Source organism: Somniosus microcephalus, chromosome 7 (genome assembly GCF_052327205.1).
Source record: "Somniosus microcephalus isolate GS21.2 chromosome 7, FLI_Smic_1.0, whole genome shotgun sequence".
NCBI lineage: Eukaryota > Metazoa > Chordata > Chondrichthyes > Squaliformes > Somniosidae > Somniosus > Somniosus microcephalus.
Window position 1 is genome coordinate 260,251,804 of NC_140993.1, and position 12,008 is coordinate 260,263,811.

Here is a 12,008-nt window from a genome sequence, read left to right on the forward strand (position 1 = left end):
GCTTTTCACTACAGTTAATGTTGCTGAAAGATCACTTCACCCTTTAGAATACAATCCTAAAAAAAATTATGGTAATAAAGGAATGCAGCATGAGCTGATTATGTTGAGGAACTAATGGGTCCATCGAGCATTCTCTAAATTATTTAGTCATTGATGATAATGAATTGACATTGTCATGGTATTAATGTAACATGTTGCATCATTGTAACCATCGAGCTGATACTATTGCTTAATTTACATATTCACTTAATTAATGTTAAGCCTCAACAAATGCTGAAGGGGTCAGTTCTCCGAGCATTGTAATATCTCCTGCTCCTTTGGTCTCTGCCCCCCCCCCCCTCCACTCTCACTGACCAAATTAAATATCAGTGTTTTCCATCATAACCAGCGTGACCCAACACCATAATTATTAATCCTTACAAGCAAGAACTTGTACACTGGAAACCATTTTCAAGATTTACCAGTGCGCTTTTTCCTCGGTATTTAACATGCTTAATAGTTGAGGTTAATGCAAGCCAGGCTAACAGGAAACCCAGACTACAGAGTCAGAGGCTGCATTAGAATAGGTAAGCTTTGTACATTTTTAACAAAATTGCTGCAATTAAAGTAAAATGATGCTCTGCTACAAGAATGAAGTAAAATAATTACTCTGAACCTTTTGTGATCAGATTTCACAGATATGTAGCAAAAATCTGTCAGTCAGTCAATTAGAAAAATCAATACAAACTTTCACAGTAGGAAAAGGCACAGTACAATGACTAAAGATAGTCAACTTGAGAAACAGTCTCAGAAAATGAGAGAACATGCCGACTCTGAATAGCGCACGCTAAATTATTGAAACAAACAAAATGGGTCGTCCTTTCTGGGTTTTTTTTTTGAAAGTACACATGATAGCAGCTGAATTGAACAAGGTTAATTATTCATTTATCGCAGCCTCTTCTCAAGCAGCAATTTAGTACAAACTTATTTAATTCACTACCAACAGGTGCTGCTTAATGGTAACAATTTGATAAATGGCATTTTTTTTTCTTTTACCAGGGCATCCAAATTAACATACTTCCAAAACACTCCAGCTCCTAGCCAGCAGTTTTGTAACTTCTACTCAACCTAATTCAGATTTTATCCCACAAGCTTTTCTGAAGTTTGCTGCAGACTGCACCAGGTATACAATTGCTGAGAAATTTCACACTGGTAATAGTTTCCACACCAGATCCTGGGCCAATATTTATCCTTCGACCAACATCCGTAAAACAGATGATCTGGTCATTATCACATTGCGGTTTGTGGGAGCTTGCTGTGCGCAAATTGGCTGCTGCGTTTCCTACATTACAAAAAGTGACTGCACCTCATAAGTACTTCATTGGCTGTAAAGCGCTTTGGGATGACTGGAGGTTGTGACAGGCGCTGTCGAAATGCAAGTCTTTCTTCCTTCCATGAAGTCAAATGCTTTCATTTTAGATTTACAAACGTTGGTTAGTTTTCCTAGGCAGAAAAGGATTCGTGAAATGGTTAACAAACCCATTTTCTTTTGTAAATTGAGAACAGGGGCTCATTACCCACCTTTATTACAATCAGTTGAAAAAGAGGCAATTCTAAACAGACTCTGTACAATTTGAGAGAGGAGGCGGCCCGGTTTTGGGAGGGGGGGTGCGGGTGAGGAGAAACATGCCACTAAACAGCAAGTAAATTAACAAAATATACGTATAAAAAAGGTTACTCAACTCGCTTTATTTTTTATTTTACCCATACCATATCTCCATTGCAGAAGTTTGATGACTAAAATATGATGTTAGTGACAAGTCTGCCACAAATTACAATTGCTTCAGTTGTTACATTAGTGCATAATTATGCAAAGCGTTAAGCTGTCAAATCACTATTCCATTTAATCAAAGTATAATTAATAGCATGGTCATGTTAACAATGGTCACTTAAACCAAAATTCCCACATCACCCACCACTTTAATTTCTGGGTCAGAACGTGAAACTTCGAATACATATTTACCATCTCCCACCCAATTACTTTTCAGTAATTCTTCCCTAATTAACCAGCAGATACCCAATGATTAAACACAAGCAGTCTTTTTCGTTATGCGGCTGCACAAACATAACTGCTGACCTTTTTTTTTGGCAAATTGAGAAGAGTTTTATTTTGGAATTTTGCACGAAAGAGGGTTAAAGTCCAGAAAGTTAAAAAAAAAAATCTGCAGTGTATTTCAAAACAGAAAAAAAGTGCACCAAGTTTATAACAAAAACTGGATTTTGACGACTGCGCTCGCATGTGTTCTATTAAACATTTATCTCTACTAACAGCAATGGGATGCATTACACAGTATCCCGTAAAGTTTAAGCCCGCTATTAAATAAGTATTGCTGTAAAGACTTTACGAGGAGACATCCCTAAAGCTGTAGCTTTTTAATTCGTTTTGTTTTCAACCTCCAGCATAAAGACCAGAGCTGCTGAGTTTTCACGTTTGTTATTAAGATCTCTGCAGATGTGTGCGCTGCCAACAGCTTAGCATGAAAAGCAGCAGGCTAATGGGATTAAAATATCGATTCTGTATTGATTACAAATTGCCACCAATGTCCAAATGTCCAAGATGGTAGCCATTAGTACAAAGCCAGGCAATCATGGTGCATGTACGTGAGGAACCTGCTTTTATTAGGTTTGCTTTTCATAAAAGGAACCCTAAACCTGTAATCATCTAAATGGTTAACAGATGTGACATAAACACAAAAATGTGCTTGTTGAACCTACTCACCACTCATTATTCCATTTGCAACAGGCAATAAACAGACTCAAAACATCATTTATAAATAAATCAACTCATTTTAAAACATTCTTTCAGTTGGATTTATCTTGGAAATCTTAACATACTATTTCCACTCCTCCAAGTTCAGTAATTGTTTGATTAGCTGAAAGTAGCTCGATCCAAAAGGAAATAAACGGGTTCGAGTCTGCATTCTCAATTAGTTACCTTTTAGCTAAAATGAAACAAACTTCACCAAGTATGTATTCCTTTACTTCTTATTGTGCTCCATTTATGTAATAGAGTGGATGTTCATTTACTAACATATACAAGGCTGTAAATAATAAAATCAACCGCCTTTGTTAAAATAATAAACATTCATAATTTCCATAATTAGATGCCTTTTTCTCACCATCTTCCTTGGACAGGTCTTGTTCCTTTAGTTCTGAAACCAGCCCAGTTCCTCACTATTTACCAGAGGCAAACCTTTAATCCAACTACTGTTTTACTAGCTTCTAAAATAAAATGAGGATTTGTCTTTGCAACTACTATTTAATTCAGCTAATTCCTACATCACAGATTGAAATGAAACTCGTGTGTCAAAAAATATTCTCATGCTAGATAAGCATTATAATGACTAGCTGCTGTTTACAAACTTACTGAAGCGTAATGGAAGAAAGCAAGATATACAGCATTTGTTACAACGAATAATATTTGCAATCTATAATAAAAGCTGCAAGCTAAATGCAGAGTTTTTTTCTCCAAATTTTCCAGTACTCTGGACTTTTTTTTCTTCTCAGAAAAAATACGATCCAAGTACATTCCTTTTGGAAAACAGAAAAGCATTGTTGGAGCACTTACCCACACATGTGACACTTGTACTCGCGAACGCCAAGGTGCCGTTTGACGTGATTACGGGCATCTCCTAACTGTGCTGTTGCAAAGTTGCAGAGGGTGCATCGGAAAGGTTTCGATCCTGAATTTAAAAAAAAAATACAAAATAAAAAAAACAGCGTTAGGTAAAATGATAAAAACAGACTGCTCAGCACTGTTGCTTAGTGCATTTCCTCTCCACCTCTGGAAGTTCAACTTTAATTCAGCCCAGGTGAATTGGACGAAACTCTCAACTCTGCGCTGTCTTAATACTCTTCCTAGTGGCTTGTTAATCCACAGCAGTAAAGTACCAACACTTTTTGCAACAATTAACAGTGGCTAATGAGTTGGCGAATGATATGGGAAAAGAAAAATAAATATTCTACCTGTTCTGTAGGAAGAGGACGATCACACTCGGGAGAAAGACAACACGAGGAATTGAGCTGATTACAGATTTAGGACTCCTTTCATGGGGACAGGGACGTAAACTCGCAAAGGGAATCTTATGAGGTAGACATTGAAGTTTTTATTGTGCTGAACAAGAAAGAGTATAAAATCTCAAGTCAAGCATGACAAAAAGTAATTACTTGACCGTTGCTTCTGCGAGAGAATCACAGCTCTTGCAGTGAGCACAGATTTTGTGGAAGTACTCAAAAAAGGAATGGAGAGCTTCTTAATTAAAGAGAGTAGTGGGGTACAGTATCAGAGGGGATGAAAGCGTTACGAGTCCTTTTTTCTGAATATAAACATCAAGCTGTGCGAGACAATTGCCTATTTTCTTTCCTATTTACTTATTTTGGGGTCAATTCACCTTATTGGGACAACAAAATGCATCTTTACCCTGCCTCTAACAAGTTATACAGACTGACTTAGGAGTCCTACATACTATTTTAAGCCCTCCAACAAAGGGGTCATTTTTAAATGACCATACTGCAGTAAGGGACCTCTTGTTCTGCCTCCATGTTGTAATGTGTTTCCTATTGCAACCCACGAGAGCCCATTAAAATGTTCCATTCCCAACACATCTCACCTTGGCTCACGACAAAAAAAAAAAAAAATTATTTCAAAAACTTCTAACATTATTTAAGATTTTGGAGATGAATTAAGTTACAATCCTGCAAGAATACATTACGACTATACAAATAATTGGGACACCTAAGCACCATATGGAGCTTTAGTTTAGCAATGCAGAAGAAACACTTTAACCAGCTGCAGCAAAATATCTACAAAGTATCAGTGTAGATCGCACATTTACACTAAACTCAATATTTGTGTTAATTGAGATAAATTTTGCACTTTAATTTCTGAATGTAGGTCAGGACTCAGGGGCCGCAACTGGGAAAAGGAATACTGCACACGACATCAAATAAGAGGTCCTTTATTGCAAACAGACTATCTTACAACTTCAGTACAGTATATGGCCAAAAGCAGCTTTCTAGCCTAATCCCAGAACCATTTTTACTAAAAGAAAATACTGCAGATGCTGGAAATCTGAAATAAAAACAGAAAATGCTGGAGATACTCAACAGGTCAGGCAGCATCTGTGAAGGTTGATAGATGACCTTTCGTCAGAACTGAAAAAAAAGCAGGAAATGGAACAGATTTTTAAGCAAGTGCAGGGGCTGGGAAAGGGGGGAGGGGATGAAAGAACAAAAGGGAAGGTCTGTGATAGGATGGAAGGCAGGAGAGGTTAAGAGACATTAAGAGATATTCAAGGCGAGAGGAGATGATAATGGGACAGGTTAAGAAACAGAGGATGGCTCTAGATGAAGTGTGAATTGTGCTGGCAGAATGAAAGACAACTAAGACACAAACAAAAAGTGTGGATAAAAAATATATATATGATAGGGGCCGAGGTTATGATCTGAAATTGTTGAACTCTATGTTGAGTCCAGAAGGCTGTAAAGTGCCTAATCGAAAGATGAGGTGCTGTTCCTCGAGCTTACGCTGAGCTTCGGTGGAACAATGCAAGAGGCCGAGGACGGTGAGGTCTGAGTGGGAGTGGAGCGGAGAATTAAAGTGACAGGCGACTGGAAGCTCGGGGTCCCCCTTACGGACTGAACGGAGGTTTTCCGCAAAGCGGTCACCCAATCTGCGTTTGGTCTCCCCAATGTAGAGGAGACTGCATCGTGAGCAGCGAATACAGTATACTGTACTAGATTGCAAGAAGTACAAGTAAATCGCTGTTTCACCTGGAAGGAAAGGGAACCATTTTTATACTGTTTGAAACAGCACAAATTAGGGCTTGAAATTAGTAAGATTCAAATTGACCCATTTCTAGATAATGAAATTAGTTCACAGATTTCGAGATAATTAAACCTTGATCCTTCACCTCGGTTCCTCAATTAAAAAAAGTGAGGTTACTGTGAGGGAAGACTTTGTCTCTGCGATATTTGTGACAAAGTCATAAACCCATTTATGAAGATTTATGGTTTCACATCACATAGTTTAAGAAGAAAATCTTCTCCCTTACATTTACAGAATGCATATCATTTTCACCACAGGTGTATTGTTATCTGAATATGCCCGATTCTTCAGGAAAATCAGACTATGTTAAAACAGCCGAGCAGGATTGGATTCTCGTCATCATAGAAGAGAGAACGCAAGAACATAAAAACATAAGAAATGAGAGCAGGAGTCGGCCATTCGGCCCTTCAGATATTCAATAAGATCCTGGCTGATCTTCTAACTCAACTCCACCTTCCCGCACTATCCCCATATCCTTTAATTCTCTTAGTATTCAAAAATCTATCGATCTCTGTCTTGAATATACTCAAAGACTGAGGCCTAGAAATTCAGTTGTTTGCGCCAGCCGCTAGCGCCTTAGGAGGAGGAGATGTGGGGCGCTAGGCGGCTAGCGGCCGGGCGCAGTGCGATCTGCGCCTCTCCCCAACTTCAGTAAAGATTTAGCGGCGGCGCAAAGCCTTTGCGCGCGCTCAGCTGCGCGCGCAGATCCTGACGTCATTTCATCGTGCAACGCCCTTTGTGCGCCCCAAACCGGAAATTCAGTGGCGCCGGCCTATTGCGCCCCTGGCGACTGGTAGAGGGGAACGGTTCCCAGTCGCTGCGGGGCGCGCTAATTAAAGGGCACTTCTCCTGCAGTAGAAATGGCAGCCATTTTGCAACACTCCTTCTTTGTGAGAGACGGATCTTTGCAGAGAGACAAAAGTAGAGAGCTTTCTGGTTTGGCTCAACACTCGCACAGGTACTTGTGGCTTCAGGCCACAGCTTTGCACTTGTCTTTAACTTCAGACCCATAGCATTGATTGGAACCATATAATGGGGGCTGCAATGGGTGCAAACGTTGGCCTTCTCCATTGCATTCAAAGGGCTCAGAGACGCCGTGAGAGAGTGGCAGTCATGGCCAGAGGGAGAAGGGGCAACAGGCGTCGGCTAAGGAGGCCTTACCCACCCAGGGTATACCGCCAGCAGTTCCCATATCTGAACATGTCTGACGAGCAGTGTGTTCGGAGGCTGCGATTCCGAAGGGCGGTGGTCACTGAGATCTGCCACCTGCTTCGCGGAGATCTGCAGCCACAGCTGAGGAGCAGGACGTCTCTGTCGGTGGCAGTGAAGGTGACGGTGTCTCTCAACTTCTATGCCACCGGCTCCTTCCAATCCGCTGCTGGGGACATTTCCAACATCTCCCAGTTTGCCGTACATTGCTGCATCCGCCAGGTGACCAATGCCCTTTTCAGAAGGAGACGTCAGTTCATCTCCTTCTCCATGGCCCTTGTCAAGCAGCAACAGCGTGCAATGGGCTTTGCAGCATTAGCGGGCTTCCCCATGGTGCAGGGCGCCATTGACTGCACGCATGTGGCTTTGCGGGCACCTCTAGAGCATGCCGAGGATTACCGCAACCGGAAGGGCTACCATTCGCTCAACGTGCAGTTGGTGTGTGACCACAGGCAGATCATCCTAGCTGTCAATGCCCGCTTTCCAGGCAGCAGCCACGATGCCTTCATCCTGCACCAGACTTCTGTGGCAGACATGTTCCAGGCCCAGCCTCACCCACGAGGATGGCTTCTCGGGGACAAAGGCTATCCTTTGTGCACCTGGCTGATGACCCCACTCCGTGCGCCCAGCACCCCTGCTGAAGAGGGATACAATGACAGCCATCAAGCAGCCAGGAACCTCATTGAGCAAACAATCAGCGTCCTGAAGCAACGGTTCCGCTGTCTGGATCGTTCCGGAGGAGCCCTACAGTACTCGCCTGAGCGAGTCTCCCATTTCGTGGTCGTGTGCTGCATGTTACACAACCTGGCTATCCGCAGGACTCAGCCACTGCCGCCAGACATTGGAGGACCACCAGAGGAGGAGGAGGAGGAGGACCAGCACAGGAGGGAGGCAGAAAGTGCAAGGGCCGCCCGTCGGCGGCTTATTGAACGTCGGTTCTAGGCCCCCTCTCAGGGAATGGCTTGTGCCAATGGCACAAGATGAATGTAGCCGCTCCACAAGCCCTCAGCCGAACAGGGCAACCAGGATTTCCAAAAGAAAGCATGGACAGTGCGATTTAAAACATTTATTACTTTGATACCTCTGTGCCCTTCCCACATAACAAACTAATGGAGAGAAGCCCCCACCAAAAACACAAATCGAGCAGTCTTGGCCTTTCAAAAAACACAAATACACCAGTCTCGGCCTTACAAAAAAACAAATCCACCCTCCCCCTTTAAGAGCTCACCGGCGCCAGAGTGTCTGCCGTCAATCAGCAACTCGCCGCACCTGCGCTGCGCCCGCCCTCGGGGGTTCGCCCCGGGCCGCTGGCTTAGCGCCTAATGATAGTCATGCATCGCCTGTTTTAGCGCAGCAGCAACTTCTTGGGGCGATGCCACTGAATATCGGCGAAGGTGGCGCGAAGTTGCGCCGGGCGCAAACTTTAGCGGCCGCCCGGCTGTAGCGCCCCAAACGTGGCTATACTGAATTTCTAGGCCTGAGCATCCACAGCCCTCTGGGGTAGAGAATTCCAAAGATTCACAGCACCTTTAGTCAAGAAATTGCTCCTCATCTCAGTCCTAAATGGCCGACCCCTTATCCTGAGACTTTGACCCCCTAGTTCTACACTCCCCAGCCAGGGGAACCATCTTCCCAGCATCGACCCTGTCGAGCCCTGTAAGAATTTTTTTTTTTAATTCATTCATGGGTTGTGGGCGTCGCTGGCAGGGCCAGCATTTATTGGCCATCACTAATTGCCCTTGAGAAGGTATACTTCCAAGTCAAGATGATGTGTGACTTGGAGGGGAACTTGGAGGTGGTGGTGTTCCCACGCGCCTGCTGCCCTTGTCCTCTAGGTGGAAGAGGTTGCGGGTTTGGGAGGTGCTGCCGAAGAAGCCTTGGTGAGTTGCTGCAGTGCATCTTGTAGATGGTACGCAATGCAGTCACGGTACGCCAGTGGTGGAGGGAAGTGAATGTTTAAGGTGGTGGCTGGGGTGCCAATCAAGCGGGCTGCTTTGTCCTGGATAGTGTCGAGCTTCTTGAGTGTTGTTGGAGCTGCACTCATCCAGGAAAGTGGAGAGTATTCTATCACACTCCTTACTTGTGCCTTGTAGATGTGGAAAGGCTTTGGGGAGTCAGGAGGTGAAACAGTCGCAGCAGAATACCCAGCCTCTGACCTGCTCTTGTTGCCACAGTTATTATGTGGCTGGTCCAGCTAGGTTTCTGGTCAATGGTGACCCCCAGGATGTTGATGGTGGGGGATTTGGCGATGGTAATGCCGTTGAATGTCAAGGGCGGTGGTTAGATTCTCACTTGTTAGAGATAGTCATTGCCTGGCACTTGTGTGGCGCGAATGTTACCTGCCACTTATCAGCCCAAGCCTGAACTTCGTCCAGGTCTTGTTGCATGCGGGCATGGACTGCTTCATTATCTGAGGAGTTGTGAATGGCACTGAACGCTGCGCAGTCATCAGCGAACATCCCCATTTCTGATCTTATGTTGGAGGGAAGTTCATTGATGAAGCAGCTGAAGATGGTTGGGCCTAGGACACTGCCCTGAGGAACACCTGCAGGAATGTCCTGGGGCTGTGATGATTGACCTTCAACCACCACAACCATCTTCCTTTGTGCTAGGTATGACTCCAGCCAGTGGAGAGTTTTCCCCCCCGATTCCCATTGACTTCAGTTTTACTAGGGCTCCTTGATGTCACACTCGGTCAAATGCTGCCTTGATGTCAAGGGCAGTCACTCTCACCTCACCTTTGGAATTTATGAAGCTCCTTTGTCCATGTTTGGACCAAGGCTGTAATGAGGTCGGGAGCCGAGTGGTCTTGGCGGAACCCAAACTGGGCATCAGTGAGCAGGTTATTGGTGAGTAAGTGCCGCTTGATAGCACTGTCGATGACACCTTCCATCACTTTGCTGATGATTGAGAGTAGACTGATGGGGGCGGTAATTGTCCAGATTGGATTCGTCCTGCTTTTTGTGGACAGGACATACCTGGGCTGTTTTCCACATTGTCGGATAGATGCCAGTGTTATAGCTGTACTGGAACAGCTTGGCTAGAGGCGCGGCTAGTTCTAGAGCACAAGTCTTCAGAACGACAGCTGGGATGTTGTCGGGGCCCATAGCCTTTGCTGTATCCAGTGCGCTCAGCCATTTCTTGATATCACGTGGAGTGAATCGAATTGGCTGAAGACTGGCTTCTGTGATGGTGGGGACCTCAGGAGGAGGCCGTTATGGATCATCCACTCAGCACTTGTGGCTGACGATGGTTGCAAACGCTTCAGCCTTGTCTTTTGCACTCACGTGCTGGGCTCCACCATTATTGCAGTACTGCAGTTGTACAGGGCCTTGGTGAGACCACACCTTGAGTATTGTGTGCAGTTTTGGTCGCCTTATCTGAGGAAGGATGTTCTTGTCATGGAGAGAGTGCAGCGAAGATTCACCAGACTGATACCTGGGATGGCAGGAATGACGTATGAAGAGAGATTGGGTCGATTAGGCTTATATTCGCTAGAGTTTAGAAGAATGAGAAGGGATCTCATTGAAACGTATAAAATTCTAACAGGACTAGACAGACTAGATGCAGGAAGGCTGTTCCCGATGGCGGGGGAGTCCAGAACCAGGGGTCACAGTCTAAGGATAAGGGGTAAGCCATTTAGGGCTGAGATGAGGAGGAATTTCTTCACCCAGAGAGTGGTGAACCTGTGGAATTCTCTACCTCAGAAGACAGTTGAGGCCAATTCATTAAATATATTCAAGAAGGAGTTAGATATATTTCTTAAGGCTAAGGGGATCAAGGGGTATGGGGAGAAAGCAGCGACAGGGTACTGAATTTGGATGATGAGCCATGATCTGATTGAATGGCGGAGCAGGCTCGAGGGGCCGAATGGCCTACTCCTGCTCCTATCTTCTATGTTGCTATTGAGGATGGGGATATTCATGGAGCCTCCTCCTCCAGTTAGTTGTTTAATGGTCAACCACCATTCACGACGATGTGGCAGGACTGTAGAGCTTTGATCTGATCTGTTGATTGTGGAAACGCTTAGCCCTGTCTATAGCATGCATGTAGTCCTGAGTTGCAGTTTCCCCAGGTTGGCACCTCATTTTTAGGTACACCTGGTGCTGCTCCTGGCATGCTCTTCTACACTCCTTATTGAACCAGGGTTGGTCCCCTGGTTTGATGGTAATGGTAGAGTGAGGGATATGCTGGGCCATAAGGTTACAGATTGTGGTGGAATACAGTTCTGCTGCTGCTGATGTATCACAGCACCTCATGGATGCCCAGTTTTGAGCTGCTAGATCTATTTTGAATCTATCCCATTTAGCACGGTGGTAGTGCCACACAACACGATGTGAAGACGGGACTTCGTCTCCACAATGACTGCGGTGATCACTGCTACCAATACGGTCATGGACAGATGCATCTGCGACAGGTAGATTGGTGAGGATGAGGTCAGGTAGGTTTTTCCCTTGTGTTGGTTCTCTCACCACCTGTCACAGGCCCAGACTGGCAGCTATGTTCTTCAGGACTCGGCCAGCTCGGTCAGTAGTGGTGCTACCCAGCCACTCTTGCTGACGGACATTGAAGTCCCCCATCCAGAGTACATTCTGTGGCCTTGCTACTCTCAGTGCTTCTTCCAAGTGGTGTTCAACATGGAGGAGTACTGATTCATCAGCTGAGGGAGGGCGGTAGGTGGTAATCAGCAGGAGGTTTCCTTGTCCGTGCTTGACCTGAAGCCATGAGACTTCATGGGGTCCGTAGTCAATGTTGAGGACTCCAGGGCCACTCCCTCCCGACTGTATACCACTGTGCTGCCACCCCTGGTGGATCTGTCCTGCCAGTGGGACAGGACATACCCAGGGATGGTGATGGAGGAGTCTGGGGCATTAGCTGAAAGGTATGATTCTGTGAGTATGACTGTGTCAGGCTGTTGCTTGACTAGTTTGTG

At 44.9% G+C, this 12,008-nt stretch overlaps 1 protein-coding gene across 4 annotated transcripts in view; it reads right to left on the reverse strand.

Moving 5' to 3' along the window:
* The window catches only part of znf407 (zinc finger protein 407), a 659,746-nt gene that overhangs the window by 565,983 nt on the left and 81,755 nt on the right, over positions 1-12,008 (reverse strand). For all 4 annotated transcript variants that reach the window (XM_085993655.1, XM_085993656.1, XM_085993654.1 and 1 more), the window contains exon 3: positions 3,608-3,722. In XM_085993655.1, the coding sequence (XP_085849781.1) occupies positions 3,608-3,722 (115 nt within the window). The remainder of the gene's footprint in view (positions 1-3,607; positions 3,723-12,008) is intronic.